The 16,329-nt window shown below is 44.3% G+C and overlaps 2 protein-coding genes across 9 annotated transcripts in view; one reads left to right on the top strand and one right to left on the bottom strand.

Moving 5' to 3' along the window:
- LOC123955703 (minichromosome maintenance complex binding protein) overlaps window positions 1-12,366 on the top strand; it is a 53,312-nt gene extending 40,946 nt beyond the window's left edge. For 2 of the 3 annotated variants that reach the window (XM_046028008.1, XM_046028006.1), the window contains exons 12-18: window positions 2,275-2,440; window positions 3,376-3,509; window positions 4,618-4,782; window positions 7,829-7,917; window positions 8,292-9,516; window positions 9,901-9,943; window positions 12,228-12,366. In XM_046028008.1, the coding sequence (XP_045883964.1) occupies window positions 2,275-2,440; window positions 3,376-3,509; window positions 4,618-4,782; window positions 7,829-7,917; window positions 8,292-8,418 (681 nt within the window). In that variant the 3' untranslated portion in view covers window positions 8,419-9,516; window positions 9,901-9,943; window positions 12,228-12,366. The remainder of the gene's footprint in view (window positions 1-2,274; window positions 2,441-3,375; window positions 3,510-4,617; window positions 4,783-7,828; window positions 7,918-8,291; window positions 9,517-9,900; window positions 9,944-12,227) is intronic. The other variant, XM_046028007.1, reaches the window with a different exon arrangement.
- Window positions 11,027-16,329, bottom strand: part of INPP5F (inositol polyphosphate-5-phosphatase F) — an 82,060-nt gene continuing 76,757 nt past the window's right edge. For all 6 annotated transcript variants that reach the window (XM_046027999.1, XM_046028000.1, XM_046028001.1 and 3 more), the window contains 3 exons: window positions 16,027-16,155; window positions 15,395-15,482; window positions 11,027-13,300 (listed from right to left, as the gene is read on the bottom strand). In XM_046027999.1, the coding sequence (XP_045883955.1) occupies window positions 12,148-13,300; window positions 15,395-15,482; window positions 16,027-16,155 (1,370 nt within the window). In that variant the 3' untranslated portion in view covers window positions 11,027-12,147. The remainder of the gene's footprint in view (window positions 13,301-15,394; window positions 15,483-16,026; window positions 16,156-16,329) is intronic.

Here is a 16,329-nt window from a genome sequence, read left to right as displayed (position 1 = left end):
GCCCCAGTTTTAATTCCTGTTTAGAAAGTCGAGCTGTCTTTGTTTGCCAGGGTGTGTGGAATGCAGGGTTTGTGTGGTGGTGAGACACTGGGAGTGGGGGAGTTGCTTTTGACTAGTCATGTGACTGACAATGCTGATCACTTCTTACTTTGGAGATTTGAGAGGTTAAACTAGATCACCCATGTGACCGTGTGGTTGGAGGGTAAGTGCTAGCACTCTTCCAGGCCCGTCAGCGGCAGTGGACCAGGCTAGCATTTCTCACACTCCTTGCCTCACTTGACACTCCGAAAAAATTATGGAGGACTCACAGAGGTGTAGTTTATCTGGGTTGTTTTTATTACCAGTTTGCCATAGTAGAAATTAGAACTAAAAATAGACCAAAATATTCATGAAGATATATCAATATATCAATTATGTATGAACATAAAATATATATTTTTTATTTTTTTTATTTGACAGAGAGAGAGAGATCACAAGTAGGCAGAGAGGCAGGCAGAGAGAGAGGAGGAAGCAGGCTCCCTGTGGAGCAGAGAGCCCGATGCGGGGCTCGATCCCAGGACCCTGAGATCATGACCTGAGCCGAAGGCAGCGGCTTAATCCACTGAGCCACCCAGGCGCCCCAGAACATAAAATATTTTTATAACAATAGCTGTTTTCCAAATCAAAAAACATTAGCGATAAAAGTGGCATGGTTTAAAATTTTTACCAATCTCTTTAATATCTGGATTAATAGAAGACCATTGAATTGAAGAACCCTTTCTGTATTCAGTCTCTCGTGATAGGATGTTTTGATTAAAGTATATGACGGAAAGCTGGCCTTTTTGGATAACTGTGGATTTCTTGGATACTAGACTAAAACTGCCCACATGACATTTCCTTTTTTTCTTTTTTTTTTTTAATTAAAAGATTTTACTTATTTGTCAGAGAGTGTACAAGCACAGGGGGTGCAAAGGGAGAAGGAGAAGCAGGCTCTCTGCTGAGCAGGGAGCCCGATGCGGGACTCAATCCCAGAATACTGGGATCATGACCCAAGCCGAAGCCAGACATGTAACCAACCGAGCCACCCAGGTGTCCCCCCACATAACATTTTCTTTTTTCTTTTTTTTAAAAGATTTTATTTATTTATTTGACAGAGAGATCACAAGTAGATAGAGAGGCAGGCAGAGAGAGAGAGAAGGAAGCAGGCCCCCTGCCGAGCAGAGAGCCCCATGCGGGACTCGATGCCAGGACCCTGAGATCATGACCTGAGCCGAAGGCAGAGGCTTAACCCACTGAGCCACCCAGGCACCCCGGCTTATTCATATCTTGTTTAGTTTTCACGGTGTGTTCCATATGGGCGACCTGCTTCTGACGTGGAGCTAGACCCTGCCATGTGCCCCCTTGTGTTTTGACAGACTGGGCTTCCTTTGGGGCTTGTTGGCTTCTGTCTATAAAATAGTCCCAGCCCTCTGCCCCATTTTCTTTGCATCACTGAGCCATAGTACAGTAATCCGGTAAATTCTGAAAGTTTCTCTCTTCCTCGACACCCTTCTTCCCAGTTCCAGTCTCCACCCTTACCACACCAACTTCTTTTTAGGCTGGAGTGATAGGAGGGGAGAGTGGAGTGTGAAGCAGGGTGCGGAGGGCCTTGAGTGGTGGGCTCGGAGAGCTGGAGGGGGTGCAGAGGCGTCTGACAGATCCTGGGCTAAGGTCGGATGAGGAGGCGGCCTACAGCACGTTCTAGGACCCACAGTGCCCGGGCCCCGCTCAGCACGCTCTGCTCCTCAGCTCTCCTTGCGACAACTCGTTCCCTGGTCTGCGGGAGTCTGAGGAATGACTGTGATTGTAATGATTTTAACTCCAGGAGCACTGAAGAAAATTAAGCTTTTCTGTCCCCATCTTCAATAAATAAATATTCTCTGTGTTGCCAGCCTGGGGTTGTGGTAGGTAAAGGAAGTTCAGCTTCCGAATATTTGGCAGATGCATCTGAATTATCTGTCGGTTGTTTCTGGTTTGTCTGGTTTGCTGGAAAATCAGAAATTAAGAATACTGCCCAAAACAGTTGAGAATAAAATAGCACATAGAATAGTGAAATTCTTATTTAAGGTGTAGATTTACTATTTAAGGTGTATATGTAAGATTTTTGCTTCAAGAGCTCAAGAAGCCACGAAACTACATCCTTAGAAATTAAGATTTTTCCTTATATACAAATGGAAAGTATTTAACCCCAAATATGTATTTTCCTAAAACAGGGAAATTTTGTTGCTCGCTCATTAAAAAAATTTATCTTTGCAGTCTTTTCGTCTGCAAATGACTATAGAGAACATGAACCATTTGAAATTCATCCCCCATAAAGACTATACAGCCAACCGCCTGGTCAGTGGGCTCCTGCAGCTCCCGAGCAACACTTCCCTCGTGATCGACGAAACTCTCCTCGAGCAAGGGCAGCTGGATACACCAGGTACAGACACAGGTGTCTCCCTTCATGTCCAACCTCCCGTGAAAGCCAGATCTGATGATGTATTGTAGAAGAATCACTGATGGAGAGACACTCACATTTCACAAGTATTTAAGATCCAGGCTTGCCGTGTGAATTTGTCTCAGGGGGGATCTGTCAGCTCTCAGACTGTGTCCAACAGCTGTGTCTTGTCCTGCTATGAACATAGTACAGGGACGGGACAAGGACGTTGCAAGGAGCTCTTGAAAGTCTGAGAAGGGGGGAGATCTTGCCTTCAGTCATATGTTAGCTAAAAAGAAAAGTGTAGAGAAGATCTAATAAAACATTTTTACTGTGAATGTGAAATTAAAAAATTTTTTTATCAAAGACTGGAGAAAGGTTGGAAGGGTTGAACTAACCTCAGTTATGGAACTTGTTATAAAATGGCAAGGAAACCGGTTGCTTTATTTGTGCTCAAATGACGTTTGAGAAGACACTTTGCTGGCGGTAAGTTCAAAAGGTAAATGTAGAAGAAAAAAAGTGTGGACGCGTATCCTTAAGGCACAGATGAGTGTAAAAAACCAATAAAATTCAGTAACCTTACTTCTTTGCATAAAAATCATTTTAGTTCTACCATATTGTTCTAGACCTGTGAACACATCACACAGACAGTGATTGTGCTTACTGGGAACCTGTCTTATGCCCAGTTGCATACAAGATGCTAGATTAGATTTTGGGGGGTCTTGGCCCCAACATACATTTATGTAGGTTGACCAGTATCATCTGTGAAGCCTAGTACTTAGTGAACATTTAGCTTAGGAAGTTGAACAGTGCATGAGATACTTTAGTTTCTTCCTTCCTTTTCTTTTTTTTTTTTTAAAGCAGTAGAAATGTTATGTCTTACAGCATTTGTTTAGGTGAGTAAAATCAAGTAACCAAAAAAAACTTTTTTCCCCTAGGTGTTCATAATGTGACTGCTCTGAGCAACCTAATAACGTGGCAAAAGGTGGATTATGACTTCAGTTACCACCAGATGGAATTCCCCTGCAATATTAATGTGTTTATTACTTCGGAGGGGCGGTCACTCCTTCCGGTACGGTGCGGTATTGTAAGATGGAGGGAGGATACCTTGGAAAGATACCTGTACTTTTGTTTCTTGGCACGACTTGTTGAGAGGTTAAACTTGTTTCAGAATTGGGGCTGCTGAGCATTAGTAAGAGAATTGATTATTTCGTTCCTGCCTGGGGATGAAAACCTATCAGTGAGGAACCAGACATGGCAAATCACAAGACAAGCAGAGGAAGGCTGTTGGGCGCAGCAACTCCCACATCCAGGCGTAGAAAGTAGAAGCTGTCTATAAATTGCCTCATTCACATCCAGACCTTTGTTCTTACTGTCTCGGTCCCATTGTTTTCTGTCAATCTGATGTGAGAAATACTTTAGAGTTCCTTTTAAAATGTTCCCGATGACACGGTAATTATTTTTGTGCTTTATGGTGAAATGCTCTGGTAAATCATCAGAGTGACTGATGAAGAGAGCTTTTAAAAAAAATTTTTTTAAGACTTTATTTATTTATTAGAGAGAGAGAGCGGGCGCGCGAGCACAGGCAGACAGAGTTGCAGGCAGAGGCAGAGGGCGAAGCAGGCTCCCTGCCGAGCAAGGAGCCCGATGTGGGACTCGATCCCAGGACGCTGGGATCGTGACCTGAGCCCAAGGCAGCTGCTTGACCAACTGAGCCACCCAGGCGCCCCTGAAGAGAGCTTTTGATTGAGTTTTTTCATGTTGAGAAGTGCGCCCAGTGGTTTCCAAAGGGGCACAGTCCGTGAACTCGTGGTCACTGTGACTTAGGAGAAATGGCTTGTGAACGAGAATGAAGTGGCCCGTGTGTAAGTTTTCTGTGGGAAAGTGTGATTTGCTTTATGTGGTTTCTAGAAAGGCAGACCCAGTAAGACACACAGTACAGATTCCAAGGTGAAGGAAACCTTGCAAGAATTTTAAGTAGCTGCTTTTTAGAGGCGGCTGCCTTTGTGTGTCTGCCCTTCCTGTGGAGGAAGTGAAGTAACCAATGAGCGCTGAGGGCGGCCGGCGCCCGTCGGTTCGAGCTAAAAGTGCCCCCCCACCCCCTGAGGGAGGGTCGCTCCCCTTCCTTCGCGGCTGACCCGGAGGAAGTGGCCAAGCCCGGCGGGCGCCTCTCTCCGCAGGCGGACTGCCAGATCCAGCTGCAGCCGCAGCTCGTCCCGCCCAACATGGAGGAGTACACCGACAGCCTGCTGGCCGCCGTGCTGCCCTCCCTGCTCAACAAGTTCCGCATCTACCTGACGCTCCTCAGGTTCCTGGACTACAGCATCTCCGACGAGATCACCAAGGTGCGTGTGCGCTGACGGAAACCGCGTCCCCGCGCTGCTCTAGACGGTTCGGCGGCCCGGGCTCCCCGCCGCTCCCGACGAGCCGAGTTGGCGGTTTGGTGTCCGTGCGTCTTCCGTCCGTCCGTCCGGCTCCCTCCCCGCGCTCAGAACCCGCGTGGGCTGCAGTTGTCCCTCAGCGCGGGAAGGACCCGCTACTGCTTTGTACGTTTGCCGTGTCCTTCCCGACGGTCACCTGCGTGGACCCGCGTGGTTCTCGTCGGGCAGGTCCGCCGTGACCAGTTCTGGTCAGTCGTTGCTGGTCGGGGCGGTCTGGGTTTCTCCGTGTCTGAAGAGCGGCTCTCCTGATGTCGAGTTCTCGGTGTGAAGACCGGTTCCTTCGGCACCGTGTCCGTGTGTCCTGCCGCCCCCGTGGGTTCCGAGGAGCCGCTGCTTCGGACTCGGGGGCGCACCTGCGCTGGTGCCGTCGACGCTGTCCCTGGCGTCCGGCCGGGCCGCGGGCGCTGCGGGTGGGGCTGCAGCGCTCTGCCCGCGGGCCGGGACAGCTGCTCGCGTGTGCGGATGGACGCCCGTGGTGCGGGCTGCGCAAGGAGCGTGGGGAGGCTTTGACCGTTACTTCTTTAAATTCCTTTCTGCCTTTCTCCTTCCTCCTTCCAGCACTGCTGCGAGAGTGGGCGCGCTTGATGGTGGCTCACAAGTCGCCGAGGCCCCGTTCATTTTTCTTCCTCCCTTCGCTTCCGCCTGCACAGACGGCCACGTCCGGCTGACCTTTCTGCACCTTTGCAGACTTTCTCCGCCTGCCGCAGAGCTCAGCCTCGTTTCCAGTGAATTTTAAGTCACCTTGTTCAACTTCAGAATTTGTTTCCTTTTTTTTTTTTAAAGGCTTTATTCACAAAGAGAGCAAGTGAGTGAGTGGAAGAGAGACAATCCCAAGCAGACCGCACTGAGCCTGGAGCCCAGTGCTGTGCCCCGTCCCACAGCCCCAAGGTCATGACCTGAGCTGAAACCAAGAGTCAGACGCTTGGCTAAGCCAGCCATCCCTCTACTTGCCTTTTTCCCCTGCCCAAAGATTTTATTTATTTATTCGACAGAGATCACAAGTAGGCAGAGAGGCAGGCAGAGAGAAGGGGGGAAGCAGACTCCTTGCTGAGCAGAGAGCCCGATGTGGGGCTCGATCCCAGGACCCTAAGATCATGACCTGAGCAGAAGGCAAAGGCTTAACCCACTGAGCCAGCCAGGCGCCCCTCTGCTTGCTTTTTAAATAATCTCTCTCTCTCGATACTTTTTTATTTGTGGTGACATCATTCTCATGTTTTGTTTTAGTTCTTTATATGTGGTTTCCTCTAGTTGTTTGAATATATTTAAAGAGCTGATTTAAACTCTTTCTCTAGAGGCACCTGGGTGGCTCAGTTGGTTCAGCATCTCCCTTTGGCTCAGGTCATGATCTCAGGGTCCTGGGATCGAGCCCCACACCAGGGTCCTACTCAGCGTACAGCCCATTTCTCCGTCTCCGCCACTTGTGCTCTCTCGTGTGTGCTTGTGCGCAGTCTCTCTCCCTCTCACATAAGTAGATAAAATTAAAAAAAGCCGAGGCACCTGGGTGGCTCAGTGGGTTAAAGCCTCTGCCTTCGGCTCCGGTCATGATCTCAGGGTCCTGGGATCGAGCCCCTCATCGGGCTCTCTGCTCAGCAGGGAGACTGCTTCCCCCCACCACCACCCCTGTCTGCCTCTCTACCTACTTGTGATCTCTCTCTGTCAAAAAAAAAAAAAATAGACTTTGTCTAGCAAGTCCAATATTTGGGCTTCCTCAAGGACCTTTTCTGTTGACTTGTTTCCGGTGAAGGGGTCCAGATACTCTTGTTTCTGTGTCTCATTTTTGTTTTGCAAACCAGATATGTGGAAGCCAGGATAGCTCTGCTCTGCTCTGCTCCCGCGGATCCTCCCCCCTAGGGTTTGTTGTTGCTTAGTGACTCTTCCAAATGAACTCTGTGAAGTGCATTCTTTGTATGCGGCTCCTGGAGTATCTGTGAGCTCAGAGGTCAGTCAGTGATCAGACAGAAATTTAATTTCCTTAGATGCCTGGGAGAAGGTCTCCCAGTCAAAGCCAAGGGCCCTTTGTGAACATGGGGGCAGGCCTCCAACACTCTGGCACACGGTGTACAGCTGTGACCCGCTCTTCTCTTTCTGCCTGCACAGAGCAGTCACTGAGGATAGCTTAGGGCCTCCTCCGATCTGAGTGTGTGCACAGCCTTTTGCATGTGGGTGACCTTCTGCACTCCTGGGGAGATAGAGATCATGATCCTTTGGGGACTTCTGGTGGAAAATTTTTCATTTCCTAGTTTTTTAAGGATTTTGGTGCGTTGTCTGTTTGCCCCAACTACTATCCGGTGTGTGAAGCAGCCGGGTTGATTAGTAATTGCTTCTGATTTTGATAAATTCCCTGGGAGAAGAGGCTGTTCACATTGGGTAAGCGGAGTCGGGCTGAATAAAGACAGCCTTGCACGTGGATTCTCGCCGGGAGCCGCCGTCAGAGAGTGACAGATCTCAGGAATGGTGCTTTGAAAGAACCCTCTCCTGCGGCCTCCAGGCTGTCCCTTTCCAGGGCGTGGGGTGGCTGGGTGGGGAAATGAAAATGCCTCAGAGCCCAGTGTTCTGTCTTTCTGGAACAAATGCTCCCTGTGTTCTGGTTAATTTTCAGATTCTAGAAGAAGCAGATTTTGATAGTTTTTGCTAGTGTTCTTGTACCCTTCAGTGGTGGAGAGAATTTTCCGAGGCCCTCCCTCACTCTGCCACTTTTGCTGACAACACCCTGCCCTGTTGGCCTTGCACGCGGCTGGCCCAGATGTTTGCCTGGCCGCCCGCCGGCTCTGCAGCAGCATTGGCCTGCGGGGGAGGCGGGCCTTCACCCTCCTTTCTCCGGAGAAGCCTAAGCAGAAGGGCTGATACCTCCTTTGCACATCGGCCAGCGGACCATGTTACTTTTCCCCTGCGTAATGCACAGTGTTTGTTCATAAGCAGTAGTGTTCAAGTCCACTTACTCTCGGTACAGGCAGTTGAAGATGACTTTGTGGAAATGCGCAAGAACGACCCTCAGAGCATCACTGCGGACGACCTCCACCAGCTGCTCATTGTGGCTCGGTGAGTAGTCCGTGTCCGTCATTGCTGTTTTAGTAAGCTCTGTGTGAACCTTCCGATTTTTAGGAGTAACTGAGATTTGTACCAGTGGAAAGGTTTTTCCCTTAAAATACCTTGTGGAAGGGCTTAGTGAAGGGGGATTGTGCTTGGCCAGTGACCAGTGGAACAGGCTTGCTTTTTTGTCTCTAACCTTCAAAGATCCCTTCGTGGAAGTCTAACTTGGCTCTTGACTTGTCTGTAGCTGCCAGATGGTCTTGACCCCTAACCCAGCATATTCTGAGGTTCTTTAAAAAAAAAAAAAAAAAAAAAAGGGAAAGAGAAAGAACTAGCTCCTGCCCTAGGTCTAGACTGAAATCCGTTTCTGTGTTTCACACCAGGTTTCTGTCTCTCAGTGCCGGTCAGACAACACTGTCAAGAGAGCGATGGCTCAGAGCAAAGCAGCTCGAGTCTCTAAGAAGAACCAGGCTTCAGCAGCAGAAATGTGTGAATGGAAATGAACTTTAAAGATCTGACGCCTAGGAGAGTAGTGGGCAGATTGTGGCCACATTATTGTAAAATTCAAATACCATTTATACCACACTGTTTTGTAGATAATTTGTATCAAAAACCAATGACTTTTCCTGAAATCAGCCTGGTAACATCTGAAGTTTATATAATGTTCAGTAAGGGCTTTTACCTTACTGATTTTATGGAGCTTTTGATTGTTTTATAATTATATAAATTAGTAACAATGTACAAAAATGTATTTGATATTAAAAGTTTAATATTGATGATAATGTTGCTGATACCATTTCCTTAGTTTCAGCTAAGTCCTAGATCAGTCAGACTCTGTTGATGCTAATGTCAACTTCACTTGAAAACTGTTGGAATTCCAAAGTCAGAGGAGTTGTTCACTTGAGATTTTTACTGTCTTTCCAATGAACGGTGGGTCTGAATGTGTTTAGTGGTCGAAGTTTGGGGAATGGGGTGTACCTGCCATTAATTCCCATGACTGTGTGAAATTCTGTAGTATCATTTCCCAAACATTTGACCACAGAAGTTTTTTTTCCACTTAACAGTTGTTAATAACCTACAGAATTAGTCTTTTTTACATGGCAGTGGTTCCCAGACTTTTGGATTTTCATGGACCAGTAACATTTCCAAAAATTTAGGGGACAGGGTTGCCAATGTATTTTGCCAAGTTATCTGAAAGAAACCACTGTATTATATCACTTTTTTTTTTTTTTTTTTCATAAAAGGACAGCCTCAAAATGAGAGTCCTTTAAATGGAATAAATATACCTTTTTTGGAAAAAAACACTACATTGTCCTTGTTTTTCTCATTTCACCCCCGTGCATTTGGGAACCACTGTTTTATGGAACTGAAAGGAATGCTGCCCTAGGATAGGTTGTTTTGCCCAAATAGGAAGAAAACTGAAGTTAACTTTTTAAAATATGCCTTCTGTAGAAAATAAAGTTTTAAATTGTTTTCCTAATAATTGTCATTTAGTTGCTTTGATGACAGTGTTGGATTTTAAACTTTTATGTAAGTTTTTCCACTAGTTCCAGATGTGTTAGTCAACGAACATATCTGCTAATCCAGGACTACCCAAGAGAGCCATAGGTAAGTTTTTCCCAGACCAATTACAGATTTCACTTTTTTTTTTTTTTTTTTAAAGATTATATTTATTTGACAGAAACAGAGGGAGAGGGGGAAGCAGGTTCCTTGCTGAGCAGAGAGCCTGATGCGGGGCTTGATCCCAAGACACCAGGATCATGACCTGAGCCAAAGGCAGAGGCTTAACTGTGACTGAGTCACCCAGGTGCCCCTAACGTAATAAAAGTTTTTAAAGTAACAAAAATATCATTACCCATACTTAGCAATTTAATACAGTATAGTAGTGTAATTGTGGTATCAAGAATGTTTGGAAAGTTTAGACCTTTTTTTTTAAGTTATCAGTGGTTATATATGAAGATTAATGTTGTTGTTGTTGTTTTTTTTTTTAAGCCAGTAACGTACCCAGTGGGACACAGATCAGCTAAATGATTCTGTAAGTATTGTTTTGGCACCCTTCCCCCACCCCCTCCAAACTGATATTGCTAAACAAGGAAACAGGGTCAGCCTTGAAAAGCAAGGAATTCATTATGCCTAATGAACTGAAGTAGAGATGACTAGCTGTTTAACTTTTCCTAAACTCCAATCTGTTTTTACAAACTAATGTAAATAATCTGTTTATATTTAGAATTCTGACTGGTTTTCATTTTTATAAGTGGTAGAGTAAACTTCCTTAATCTTTTAAAAACAAAATGAAGACTCCACTGGATTTGTGGGAACAAAATTCCAGAGACTAGATTAGTTACTGTGGTTATTGTGCAAACGTGAATTGTAATTTACCAAAGAGAAATACGTAATTTGCTTGGTCTTGCAGAAAAGCTCCCTTGAAAGGAAAACGCTCTTTCAAATAAACAAAACGTCCCCAATTATTAGTATTTTGGGTTATTTTTCATTATCGTAAGACTTATTACCCCATGATGCGTGAGAAAAGGTCCAACGCCCTCCTTAAGGGAAACCTTTACTAAAAGCTTACTGTGGGAGGTCATGCAGTCTGGTGTCCTCCTGTTGGGTTCCCCCTGGGGAAGGAGCCTGGAACCTGGGCTTCAGAACCACCTTTCTTTCCTGGTCTGCCCACACACTGGACAGGAATGTTTGCTATTCCTAGTTGAGTCACCAGGAAACTGAACTGAACACCCTGCCTGGAATTAAACATTGCCTTCTTTTTAGTTTCCACAAATCTCTTTGGGACACATTGCGTGGAGCTTAAAAAATACATTTATCACTTGACCTTTGCTTTTATTTTCTCTCTCATTGTGCCACACTTTATTCTGTTCTTTTCTTCTGGTCTTGAAAGTATTAAAGTGTTCGGTTTCAGTGTTTGGATGTTTAAAATTTGATGGTTTGTGATGCACTTCATTTTTAAAGTCTACATACAAACATTTACAAGAGGAAAATACTGGAAAGGCTGAGACCCAAGTGATGAGTTATAATAGCACATTTACCTTAGGAATTTTTTTAACCTCATTTAGAGATCAACATTATCTTTAAAGTATTATTTAAGGAATTCTCATACACGTTGTCACTTTAAATTACAATGGTGGTTTTATTTTAAATAGTCACAAGATTTGACACTTCCAAAAAAAAGATACCACTAATAAATAACAAATGTTGAAATACTTATCAAAGTTACAACAGACATAATGTTTAGCTGAGAATCACTTCAACAGAGTAAGGCTCTAAAGATGCCAGACAAACCAATACTTGTTTGGAATACGGTGTGCAACGTTCTTATAGGGGCTTTTCTGAGGCCACGGTTCCATGGGGTCAGGATTACAGTCAGGAAGCAGTTCTAGTACAGCTGTGCATCAGACTAAATTTTCTGCGGTTTATAGTCTAGACAAGAGGTTAAGGAATGTTCCCCTGCAAAAAATTACAACCTGAACATTCATTTCAAGAATTACCAGCATCTGATAAATGTAGTTTTCCATTCCTAAAAACAGCAGAGTGATAGGTGCTGGTAGTTACATCTGGTGTGACTAGGTTTTATGACCGACAGGTCTTAATTCTAGACTTTGGGGTGTACAAGGGGCAGAGTATTTTAAATTTAAGTAGACTATGGGGAAAATCCGGATCAAATGGGCACACCTGTCTTGACTGCAGGGCCAGGAGCCCTCAATTTACTCTTAACAGGGAATGGTTAAGCCGTCAAAACTAAATTAGAGTTTTTTAATATTCAAATGCTTCTTCGTACTAGTAACACTCTAAAGTCACTAAAAACGAAATGTATTTCCACAGAAATGAATGGACAAACAGAAGACAAATTATGAAAAAGCTATTCCCCTAAATGTGTCCATGTTCATCCTTCGTGTTTACTTCCTGCGCTTCACTTACCCACCCACTGCACGAAAGGTTCAGGTTATTATGTCTCTAAGTAATTATCCCCAAATTACTTTCAGACACCAACTGCTCTGTAGTGTATGAGCTACTCACGTTTACACGTTCTAGGATGACACACTTCTTTCGTCCTGGCTCTCAAATCTGGAAATCTGCCCAAGTTCAGCTCCTTTTAAAAACGTTCCCGATAAACATAATTAGAATTTGTGATCCCTAGCTTCAAAAACAACACAGGTTAAAATAGCCTAATATGTGAAACCTCTTTTTGGATTAAATAAAAGCCACAGGATTCTTTGTGGCTAAAAATTAAATCTGAATTATTCGTGTCTGGCATTGTGTAAACATATTTTTAAGTTCATTTTGCTGGACTTCATTAACCCCTTCAGGTTCTGCAGGGCTCTTCTGAACCTTTGCCACCGCGAAGTGGATCCCCTGGGTGAAGCCAGCTTGGGTGATACTAGCAACTTGGACCATGGAACTTCGAATCTTTGCAAAGGGAGAGACTGCTCTGCTGCTACTGCCCTCTGAAGGAGAAGGAGTTACGTGAAGGCCTGTCTCAAATTCAGCCATGCTGGAGCCAGAGCCAGGGGTCTTCTGAGACACAGCCGGATGCGCTGGTTCAACGGACAAGTACTGGGGACCTGCTGCAGGACAAGCCACATCTAACTGAGACGGCCGAGAAGGTATCTGTGCTGCTGATTCAGGTTGTGTTTCTTCAGTAGAAATGTGACTGGTCATTTGATTTCCTTCCTCACTAACCTGCTGAGAAACAGACCCCGGTTCTGACAGCTGGGTCATTTTGTTTTGTGCGTCTTGTACGAATCTATGGCAGTAAACGTCCACAGGCTTGGCAAAGCCAGTCAATATGTATATGTTGTCAGCAGAAGGACTTTTCTTCAAAGGAGACTCGTGGCCTTTTCCAGACCCACTTCCAGGAGCAACAGTCTCTGAAGGAACGTGAATGCTAAGATCAGTGCTGCTGATGGACTGGGACCGACTGCCTAACCGAGGTGCGGAAGCAATAATACCGCAACTAGGAAGAACATAGTCTCTCGGCCCTACGCTCTCTAAAGAATTAGCTAGCTGCTTGTCTTCATCAGATTTGGAATTTGTAAGGAATTCATCGGAGTGGTAGGAGTCATTCTCCGAAGACATTTCCCCATCCGACTCTGCCTGGACTTTGTTATCCATCACACCTGTGGTTTCCATGGTTTCAAGACTACTATCTGACTTCCAAAGATTCACTTTTAAGTTGGGTTTTAGAAAGTTAACTTTCATTTCAGGTTTGGCAAAGTTTCCTAGCTTTCGTAGATTGCCAATATTTACATTAGATTTGGTCTGTTTCACTTTCTGATTTAGAGATGAAAATTTGCTCATTAAAAAATTCTTTCCCTGTGCCAAAGAGCCTTGGTTTTGAGATCTGATGCCAATGATGTCTTCATGAGGTTTACTGCTCTTCCTACAAATTAGAAGAGAAAAAAGTTCACTCCCTCTGAAATCCAATACACCAGTTCTAATTACTGTAAGTGATTACAAAGTGTTACTTTGATTGGGCCCAATTTCTGAAACCACGCACTGCTAATAAATGCAGATAATCCCTTGGAGTTGACGCTAGAACAGCACTGTTTGAAAGAAATGTAAGCTAGATGTAGTTTTAAATTTTTCTAGCCATATTAAAACCACGAGATTTTGATACTTAAGCCAATATATACAAAATATTTCAACATATAATCCCTACTAAAAGATGATTAATGAGAGATCTTATTCTTTTTGGTACTAAGTCTTTGAAGCAACCACTGTGTAGTAGTTGACAACGAGGCATCAGAAGCCTTTACCTGTCCCCAGGTACTGAATGGGAACAGTGCCCTGGCTGGGTGACTTTAACCCCAGTCCAGTAAGCCGTTTCCTGCGTGTCCTGCCCTTAAGCAGCCCATGCAGTGAAGAGCCAGCCTGTGGAAACACTACATCTATCATGTCTTAATCCTACTCGGAAGCTCCTTGCAGTAGCTGGGTCAATCATGTTGAGTTCTTCTGGATCAAAACTTTGTCTTTAGATTTGATCATTACTACTGCATGTTTCCTTCAACTGGGTTCTCTTTGGCATTCAGAGGAGGAGGAAGGGAAGGGAGAGAAGCCTCCCAATGGTTGCCTCAACCTGCATTTTTGTGTATTCTGAGAATAAAGAACAAAAAACCTGATCCAAAATTCAGACACCACCAGTTCCCACCTGCTTACCTGTGGGGAATATATTCCAAGATCCCCAACCTCTGAAGCCACGGATAGGAGGAAGCCCTATATATAGTTTTTCCATACATATATAACCTGTGATAAAGTTTAGTTTATAACTAGGCAGAGTGAGAGATTAACAGGAATAATTTATAAGACTATAAAAAGTTAATCTCTCTAAATATCTTATTGTGCTCTACTCACCCCTCCGGTGAGGATGTGAGATGATAAATGTCTACACGGTGAGATGAAGTATATGACACGGGCCCTGGGTCAGTGCATCAAGAGCTCCCAGGTCAGGGCTGACCACAGGTTAACAGAAGCATGGAACTACTATGGTCACTTTCGTGGCAAGTGGCTACCATTTGGGGCAGATCTACCACACTGACAACCTCAACAACCAGCCAAGCCAACACAGACCATCAATGGGAATGTACAGCATTTTAACAAAAGCTGTCTGCACCCATTCCAACTTTGCTGGATTCAGGTGGGAGGGGGCAGAATTTGTTTCCTTGTATTTCCTGTAGATTACCTACAATTATTTTAAAAGATACAGGATATTTAACACAGGGCTTTCTTATTTGACATCCCTCATGATAGCTACAAATTCAAGCAAAAGTGACTCGTATTTGCCACATGCCTCAGTATGGACTCACTGGTCATGAGCCTTTCATAAAAAGTAGGATGTTAAAGGGGCGCCTGGGTGGCTCAGTGGATTAAGCCGCTGCCTTCGGCTCAGGTCATGATCTCAGGGTCCTGGGATCGAGCCCCGCATCGGGCTCTCTGCTCTGCAGGGAGACTGCTTCCTCCTCTCTCTCTGCCTGCCTCTCTTCCTACTTGTGATCTCTCTCTCTGTCAAATAAATAAAATCTTTAAAAAAAAAAAAAAAAAAAAAGTAGGATGTTAAAGAGCTATGGAAATAACTCTCTCTACTAACACAAGACTGAACAATTTTTCTCTAGATGAGCAAATTGCTCTTTAGTCGAATGTGGACCATGAAACATAAGCAGAAGGGAAATCCAAACTTTAATATGAAATAATCTATAGGCATTCTTAACCCACTGGCATTCATAGAGAAAATCACAGCCAGTATGTTTTAAAGTTGTTTAAATTATGGCCACAAGTCATGTATTTCTAGATAGATTCTCAGAAGAGCAAATTTTAAAAGTATTACTTTTTGATCCACAGAAATTTGACACTTCTCAGTCTAAATACCAATATGTTACACCATAATTTGATTTCTCCCCATCTTGCCAATACTTCTAAAGAAATGGGACTTTGGATGATAATCTCTTTATTCTTGAGACAACTGTAGCAGTGTACTTACCTCTCGAGTTTTTTCTCGGTTATAGGTACATCTGACCCCAGGGCTTGCTTGGTTATCTGTAGCATCTCTGCAATGCACTGAAGGGTGTCTGAAACCCAAACACAACTGCTTGCCGGTTTCTCCAAAACATACTAAAATAGCACTTGCAATTCAGAACCCTCAATGAAATTTGTGGTCATACATTTAAATACAAGTTTTTTTTGCTAAAATTTACAGAAAACTGCTTGTTTATTACTCCTCCCACTAATTCAAAATGTTCTAAAACGTATTTTAACCGAAGAGTTAATAAAGGACAAATGAACCAAATCAATTGGAATTAAAAGTTTCTTCTCATTTGTCCTGTGTTAGATGCCAAGGCAACAGCAGTGAACGAGACAAATGTTCCCTGACTGCTGTCCCTGAAAGGCACGCGTGGAGGAAGAAGCCCTGGTACCCCGTGGCCAAACACGGAGATTTTCTTGCCCCAGCTACAGCAGTTCAAATAATTTCCCTGCTTTCTGGGGGACAAAGTGGCTATTTCATGGTTATAAAGCTATGTTCCATTTATAGTGATATGGACCGTCCTCACTTCCACTTGGGACTTAGAAGAGCAGATCAAAAGTTAACACCGAATCCGGTCATCTCCCCATTACCTTTCCCGTCATCTTCTGGATTGCGCATTACAGCTCTCAGTGTGTGGAAATAGCCGCTTGTTTCTTTGTATCTGTAGTGCAGTCGCATGCAGGAGAACTTTGGCTTACCAAAGAGCGTGGGTTCGGGGCCTAAAAACCCAAATGAACATGGTTAAACCTTTCACATAAAATTCATTTTTCTGTATCTTCAAAATACTAACACTCATCAGTTAGGTTTTAGCACATTTTTCTTATTTCTTCTAAATAAGAGTACACAATACAAGCTTATTGTATTTGGTTTGATGAAACTAAATAAAGACTCCT

Source organism: Meles meles, chromosome 13 (assembly GCF_922984935.1).
Source record: "Meles meles chromosome 13, mMelMel3.1 paternal haplotype, whole genome shotgun sequence".
NCBI classification, from domain to species: Eukaryota; Metazoa; Chordata; class Mammalia; order Carnivora; family Mustelidae; genus Meles; species Meles meles.
This window is presented reverse-complemented; position numbering and strand designations above follow the sequence as displayed.